The following is an 8,860-nucleotide window of genomic DNA, read 5'->3' on the forward strand; positions in this document are numbered from 1 at the left end:
ATCAGAATGGCTATCAATAATTCAACAAACAACAAGTATTGTTGAGGATGTAGAGAAAGGGGAACACTTGTGCACTGTTGGTGGGATTGCAGGTTGGTGCAGCCACTGTGGAAAACAGTATGGAGGTTCCTCAAAAAATTAAAACTAGAACTACCTTATGACCTGGCAATTCCACTCCTGGGTATCTATCCAAAGAAATCCAAAACACTAATTTGAAAAGATATATGCACCTCTATGTTTACTGCAGCACTATTCACAATAGCCAAGATACAGAAACAACCGAAATGCCCATCAATAGACAATTGGATAAAGAAATTCTGGTACATTTATACAATGGAATATTACTCAGCCACAAAAAGAATGAAATCTTATAATTTGCAATAACATGGATGGACCTAGAGGTTATTATGCTAAGTGAAATAAGTCACATTGAGAAAGATAAATACCACATGATCTCACATGTAGCATCCAAAGAACAGAATAAACAAAACGGAAATAGACTCAGATACAGAGAACAAACTGATGGTTGCTAGATGGCATTGGGGCTGCAGGATAGGTGAGAAAGGTGAAGGGATTAGGAAGTACAAATTGGTAGTTACAGGGGCGGCCGGATGGCTCAGTTGGTTAGAGCGTGAGCTCTGAACAAAAGGGTTACCAGTTCGACTCCCACGTGGGCTAGTGAGCTGCACCCTCCACAACTAGATTGAAGACAATGAGCTGCCGCTGAGCTTCCAGAGGGGCGGCCGGATGGCTCAGTTGGTTAGAGTGCGAGCTCTCTACAACAGGGTTGCCGGTTCAATTCCCCCATGGGATGGTGGGCTGTGCCCCCTGCAACTAAAAATTGAAAACGGCAACTGGACTTGGAGCTGAGCTGCGCCCTCCACAACTAGATTGAAGGACAACCACTTGGAGATGATGGGCCCTGGAGAAACACACTGTTCCCCAGTATTCCCCAATAAAAATTTTAAAAAACAAAAACAAAAAAATTGGTAGTTACAAGATAGTCACAGGGGTGTGGAATACAGTATGGGGGAAGATAATCAGTAATATTATAAAACTATAGTGTCAGATGGGTACTAGACTTATCAGAGGTATTACTTCATAAATTATATAAACACCTAACCATTACATTGTACACCTGAAACTAATATAAAATAATATTGAATGTCAACTATAATTTAAAAATATGTAGTCACAGGATGTAAAGTACAGCATAGGGAATATAGTCAATGGTATTGTAATAGCTATGTATGGTGTCAGATGGGTAGTAGACTTGTTGGGTTATCACTTTGAGGAGTGTAAATGTCTAATCACTATGTTGTTTTGTACACATTAAAAAAAACCCACAAATACAGCTGCTTCAGTCCCACCCCAAGCCTATTAATCCAGCTTCTCAGGGGTGATGGTCAAGCATGTGTGAGTTTTGAAAGTACTGCAGTTGACTACACATCCCCATTTTAAAAATCACTAGTTACTGAAAAATTAAACAACTGTTGGATAAACAATAAAACCCTTGAGCAACACAAATTAAAGTTCTAGCTCCAGGCCAGGGTTTGTGAAAGGGCTTCTGTCTGGAAAAAGCCACCACCAAGATGCCTCAAATGCTCCCCATATTCTTGAGCCCCCGAGTCCTGCCCTATTGATAACAGTCTTTCTGGAGGCTCTGTTTACAACTGAAACTGCTAGAACAGACTTTGGTTTTGGTCCCCCTTTGTTGTCCTTTCAAGCCCTTTGCCTCTGAGGCACTCTTATTTTGAGAGTAATTGAGATGATTTCTCTAACTCATAGTAAAGGAAGAAAATTTCCTCTTCTCAGGAGATAGTAATATGATTGAAATCTTCATTAGCTAATTTTTCTCACCTTTTGTTTCTATTTTAGGCAGAAATGGACCTTAAGAGACTGAGAGACCCATTACAAGTACATCTACCCCTCCGACAAATTGGTGAAAAAGATTGATCTGCAAAGAGCCTCTGAATCCCGGCAGAACGAACACCTGTTTATAACTATTGCCTTTTTAATTAAAGCATTGCAGGTGGAAGCTGGGATTATGTTGGGGTGGAGGGTTTTTACCTTTAATCAAAAAACAAAAACAAAAAGGATCTTAGGGAAGAAAGGAATGTTAAAAATCTGAGGATCAGGCTTTGTGAAATATAAGCTCAAAGGGCTTAGTGAATATTGTCTTAATCAAGCATCTCAGTTCCTAGATGAAAATGACACATTATATAGTTGAGAGATTCATAAAGAGAAAATGATGCTGGGGTGTTTGTTTCTTGCATCTTCTTTGCAGGGTCAGCAAAACAGTAACACACCAGCACCCTACTCAACTCTATGTTCTTTTAATTTAACTTTTCTTATTTTTGACATAGGAGTAAATAAATACACCGGAAAAGCAAGACCTTAAGATATGTGGGTGGCAAACAGAGTCTGAGCCCATGTCATTAGCATTTATTTTAAATTGGACGCAGCCTCTACAAAGTTAACCAGGAATGTCTCCCACTTGTGCCCCTTTTCTGACCACCCACACCTGCTGGTTACACTAATTCCATCCATATGATAATTGGAACCAATTTAGGACTGTTTGATAATTGACACTTTGGATTATCCCTTAATACCTTCTTAAATGTCTGTATATTCCAGTGCTCTGGAGCAGTATCTAGAAATCATTGGCGACACTGCATGAGATTTTGTTTTGTTTTCTTTTGTTTTTTCCTAATTAATCTTTAAGAGGAGGCAGAATTTTCCTCTAACTATTCCATTGATATTCCTCTCTCCCTCCACAACTCAAATCAGAGGGGGAGTGTTCAGCTGTATTACCAAATCAGGAAGACGTAAGATTTACAAATTGGCTAAAAATCATGGCTTTGTAGCCATTTCAGAACCAGAATAATTTCATTGCTGTTCATCTGCTTGTGTGACAGCATTCCAGGCCACCCAGATGGGCTGCCTTGTCTGGAGGCTTTGTTATTCTCGAAGGACACACACACACACACACACACACACACACTTCCAGTTTGTGAGCCCTCCCACCTCCACCACTTCAGTCGTATATCAAGTGTGTGGATCTCAAAGGGTGCAATTTATCTTTATACAGGAATACATTTCTATGGCTTCTTTCAACCTACCCTCTTCACCCAATTTTTTCTTATCTTAAATTGAGAGAAAGAAGCATTAATCTTATACTCTATCAAAATATTTTCTACCATATTTCCAGATGACATCTGCACTTGAGGAATCAAAGGAATCTGTGTCTAATGCTCTGTGTTTAATTACAGAACATTACAGAATATGCGGGGGCAGGATGGAGAGGTTGATGGGGCTTGCCACACAGTTGATTGGCTTTTTTTCTTTCACATGATTCATAGCTCCTCATTGTGGCAAGGGGTTTCTTTCTTTTTTCCTTTCTCCTTTGGGATTCTTGTGTATGAAAAGGAAAACTTTTAAATGACAAACCCAGACTCCAGGTGCCTTGCAGAGGTTGAAGGCCAGCCAGGATTGCTGCTGCTGCTGCTCCTGCCACCACCCCTTCCACTGGCATGATGGAATGAGAGGATGCATGTCTCCACTTCCCAGCCCCCCCACTTCCTTCCCCTGGGCCCCCTAGTCATTCAACCTCTTCCTTCATTTATTTTTGTTAAGTTGTGTGAATTATTTTTGAACCATTTATCCTGTTTGTGTGCAGGGCTTTTAAGAAGGAACAGCACAGTGCAATGAGCAAATCCTTTCAGGGTGTGTGGGAGGCGAGGGAGAAAGGATGGACATCAAGGAAAGTCCTTTAAACAAATAGCAAAATATTGAACATGTGTAAAATCCTGTATCATTTATGAAATATGTATAAAAAGCAATGTACCTTCTGGAACAATAAATACTTATTCAATTTTTGAACTGTAGCATCTCATATTTTGAAGCAAAACTCAAAAAAAACAACTTATTTTCCTGTGATTCTAGGTTTCCTAGCATCTATATTTTAAAAACAAGCATTTCATTCTTCCTGAACCTAAGAATGGTCAGTAGCTTTCTAATTTTCCAGAGCCACCTGAGCTTACGTGACCTGTACAACCATAATAAAACCAATGGCAGCATAGAGACTAATATCATTATCGCCTGATTAACAGAAAAAATCTCCATTATATCAGCTTACCATATTGCCCAATGTGGTCTCCCAGACTTCAGAAAGGTGTTCAAGGATGAACAAATATTAAATATTCATTATTTTAAGGGTTTATATCAAATTTATAATGATCACCAAAAAGGGAAATATCACATACTGCCTAGTCCATCAAAGGCGTATCAAAAAGTGTATATTAAAAGAAAAATCATTTGATTATATCAAAAGATGCAGGAAAAGCATTTGATGAGATACAACACTGATTTATGATTAAAACACTCAATAAAATGGGTATAGAAAGAAAGTACCTCAACATAATAAAGGCCACATATGACAAACCCTTAGCTAATAAGCTCAATAGTGAGAAAACTGAAAGCGTTTCCTCTAAGATCAGGAGCAAGACAAGGATGCTCACTCTTGCCATTGTTACACGACAGAGTACTTCAGTCCTAGCCAGAGCAATCAGGCGAGAGAAAGGAAGAAAAGGCATCCAAATGGGAAATGAAGAAGTAAAATTCAGTATTTGCAGATTACATGATTGTATATATAGAAAACCCTAAAGACTCCCCTAAAAGACTATTAGAAACAATAAGCAAATATAGTAAAGTTGCAGGATATAAAATCAATGTACAAAACTCTGTTGTGTTCCTACATACTAACAATGAAATATTGGAAAAAACACATGAAGAAAACAATCCCATTTGCAATTGCAACAAAAAGGATAAAATGCCTAGGAATAAAAAAAAAAAAATTAAAAAGAATGCCTAGGAATAAGCTTAAGGAATGAAGTAAAGGACCTATACACTGAAAGCTACAAGACATTGTTGAAAGAAATTGAAGAAGACACAAAGAAATGGAAATACATTCTGTGTTCATGTGTTGGAAGAATTAACATAATTTAAATGGCCCTATGACCTAAAGCAATATACAGATTTAAGGCAATCCCCATCAAAATCCCAATGGCAATGTTTCAAAGAAATAGAACAAAAAATACTCAAATTTGTATGGAACCATAGCAGACTCTGAATAGCCAAAGCAATCCTGAGAAAAAAGCACAAAGCCAGAGGTACCACGCTCTGATTTCAAACTATACTACAAAGCTACAGTAATGAAAACAGTATGGTATTGGCAGAAACATAGACACACAGACCAATGGAATAGAACTGAGAGCCCAGAAATAAACCCACGCATATATGGGCAACTAATGCTGAAAACATACAACAGAGAAAGGAAAGCCACTTCAATAAATAGTGTTCGGAAAATGGAAAGCCCCATGCAAAGGAATGAAACTAGACTACTATCTGACATCATACACAAAAATTAACTCAAACTGGATGAAAGACTTGAATATAAGACCTAAAACAATAAAATACATAGGAGAAAACAGGCCCCTAAACTTAGTGGACCTTGGTCTCAGAGAGGTTTTTGTGAAGTTGACCCCAAAGGCAAGGGAAGTCAAAGCAAAAATAAATGAATGGGACCATATCAAACTAAAAAGCTTCTGCACAGCAGAAGAAACCAACTGAATGAAAGACGATATTTGCGAACGATATCTCCGATAAAGGGCTAATATCCAAAATGTACATTACAAAGAACTTATACAACTCAACAACAACAAAAAACAGTTCAATTTAAAAAATGGGCAGAGGACCTGAACAGACACTTTTCTCAAGAAGACATACATATGACCAAAAGATATATGAAAAGGTGATCAACCTCACTAGCTATAAGGGAAATGCAAATCGAAAGCACAATGAGATGCCACCACACACCTGTGAGAATGGCTACTATCAGTAAGACAAATAAGTGTTGGAGAGGATGTGAAGAAAAGGGAACCCTCATACACTGCTAGTGGTGATGTAAATTGGTGCAGCCTCTATGGAAAACAGTATGGAGGCTCCTCAAAAAATTAAGAATAGAGTTACCACCCAGCAATCCGTCTTCTGGGTATCTACCCCAAAATTTTGAAAACATTTATGTATGAAAATATATGTACCCCTATGTTCATTACAGTATTATTCACAATAGCCAAGATATAGAAACAACCTACGTGTTTTTTGACAGATGATTGGATAAAGAAGATGTGGTACATGTATATAGTGGAATATTACTCAGCCATTAAAAACACGATGAAATATTGTCATTTGCAACAACATGGAAGGATCTTGAGAGTATCATGCTAAGTGAAAAGGACAAGAACCATTTGATTTCACTCATGGGATATAAAACAAAAAGCAGCAAATAAAAACAAACAAACTCATAGACACAGACAACAGTATGGTGGTTACGATAGCAGGAGGGAGGTGGAGAGAGGATGAAGAGGGTAAAAGGGTCAAATATATGGTGATGAAAGGAGACTAGACTCTGGGTGTTGAGCACACAATGCAATATACAGATGTATTATAGAATTGTACAGCCGAAACTTATATAATGTTAGTGCAGTATGAGATGTACTGAAAGACTCCATGGCTATCTATGGTTCTGCCTCCTGGCAGCTTACAGCAACCTAACACAGACATCTCTAGACGTATGTAAGGTGTAAGAAGATAAGATTGAAAATGTTAAGCCCTTGTTTGCATTCAACAAATAATGTCTACATATTCGCAATACTCTGTCAGGCGTTAGTGAATTTTCAGTGGAGATAATAAAATCCATTAATGAGTGTAGGTAATGCAGTTTTGCTAAGAGATCATAGAATTTTAGAGCTGGACATGTAAAAGGATTCTCTGAGTATGGTCCCTGGGGCAGCAGCCTGGCATTGCCTTGTTAGAAATGCAAGTTCTCTGGTCCCTACTGAATCAGAAAGTGGGAGGGAGAGAGGCAACAGCAACCTGTGTTTAACAAGCCCTCTTAGTGATTCTGATTCAAACCATTGATTTAGTCAAACCATTGCTTTAAAGAGAAGGAAACAGGCACAGAGAGTTGCTATGTCACAACTCATCATTGAATCCTACAAACAACCCGACGGAGTGACCAAAGGACTGGTAAGTATGGTGACTATGGTTAATAGAGATCGTGTTACACGCACTATTGTATCTTGCTTGTCAGAATGTGGTGGTAAGCACATAGTAGATGCTTACAAAACAAATACAAATAGGTTGAATTTTTTAAATCTATCTGGAAAGACTTCACAGATAAGTGGAACTTCTTAGATTTTGGAAGTTGGTTTTGCCAAAACTATTAAGGGTTGTAATTCACTTTTATCACAGCCAACAACCTTTAGTTTGTTACTCTCCCAGATGTCCCAAACATTGTCTCCAAAATGTACTATGTGGTGATTTCCTTGGGATAAATGTGTGGGTTGATTTTAATGAATCCTACTGAATATAAAATGACCCACTTTATAAAGTTTCATTTATGTATGTTTCATAAATGCATCATCCACTGAGCAATCCCTCCTTGAAACGATCCTCACCTCCTGTGGCTCTTCTCTTGCATTTCATTCTGTAAATCTCAATCTGTTTTGCAGGGTTTTCTTCTCTGCTCACATCTTTGATGTTAGGCTTTTCCAAGCTTCCATCTTGGACCCCATTTTTCCATGGATGATCTCATCCACTCCCTTCCCCCAATTTCAGTTACCGTTTATATGCTGGTAGCTCTCAAATTGTTATTCTTGCTCAGATCTATCCTGAACAGCAGACTGCTTTATCTACCTCCTAACTGATCTATTTCCAGCACTCACCCTTGTGCATTAAATTGCTTTAGTATCACCAGAGTATTTTTTATTTTAATTTCTGATAGCACATACTTTAGACAAATAAGAAAATACAAACAAGAGTTAACATCAAATATGGGAGAAGGGAGGCTAAAAGACACCACAAGAAGCAATCAGCCAAATCCAGAATGTGAAACATTCTGGAGGGCAAATGACTGGGATTCTTCAACAAATAGCAGGGTGGGGAGGACCGTTACAGATGAAAAGAATTTAAGAGACACTGCCGCATGGAATATATGGCTCTTGTCCCCCCTGACTCAAACCAGCAATACAAAGAAATTTTTGAGGCAATTGGGGACATTTAAATATGGAATGGGTATTAGATAATAAGGAATTATTTCTGGTTTTTATAGTTGTACTAAAGACATTAAGATAATGTAAAAAAGAAAGGCCATGTGTTAGAAACGCTTACTGGGGTACAAATGAAATAAGATGGACAAAATGTTAGTAATTATTGCAGCTGGGTGTTCATTATTATTCTTTCTATTGTTGTATATATTTGAAATTTTTCATCATAAAAAGTTAAAATGAAAGCAGGTCAACTAAAAAGGAAAAAATAGGAATAACAAAACAAAACAAAAAAATCCCACCATCCTGGGAATGCTTGTTTACAGAACCAAAGGGCAATCTGGTAAAAGTCCATGACCCCGGCAATCAATCCTGGCAGCAAATCTGGGTTTATCTCAGGCACAAATCCTCCGTTTCTCTGCAACACATATGAAGCACTGAGGTGGCCTCTCAGAGACAGGAAACTGCAAGGAGACAGGTCCTCAGTCCCAGAGCCGGAGTTAGTTTTTTCTATGAACAGCACTGACACTTCATAGCACTACCCTGCCTGCGAGGAGACAGGTCCTCAGTCCCAGCGTCATCCTTGGCTGCCATCAAATTGCCACTGAATAGGCAAAGGGTCAAATTGCCTGTGTTCTGCTAGCATTCGTGCTTAAGAGGCTAACAACACGTGTAGATCAATGGAAATCCCTTGCTAGACTTGTAAACTCGGTGCTTGCCGGGACCACTTTTACCTTAGTCACTGTCAAAAA

General features: G+C 38.4%; 1 protein-coding gene across 2 annotated transcripts in view; it reads left to right on the plus strand.

Moving 5' to 3' along the window:
- Positions 1–3,882, plus strand: part of MCU (mitochondrial calcium uniporter) — a 182,996-nt gene extending 179,114 nt beyond the window's left edge. For both annotated transcript variants that reach the window (XM_019745865.2, XM_074339574.1), the window contains exon 8: positions 1,879–3,882. In XM_019745865.2, the coding sequence (XP_019601424.1) occupies positions 1,879–1,956 (78 nt within the window). In that variant the 3' untranslated portion in view covers positions 1,957–3,882. The remainder of the gene's footprint in view (positions 1–1,878) is intronic.
- The last annotated feature ends 4,978 nt before the right edge of the window (positions 3,883–8,860 follow it).

This window comes from Rhinolophus sinicus, linkage group LG07 (assembly GCF_036562045.2).
Source record: "Rhinolophus sinicus isolate RSC01 linkage group LG07, ASM3656204v1, whole genome shotgun sequence".
Lineage (NCBI taxonomy): Eukaryota > Metazoa > Chordata > Mammalia > Chiroptera > Rhinolophidae > Rhinolophus > Rhinolophus sinicus.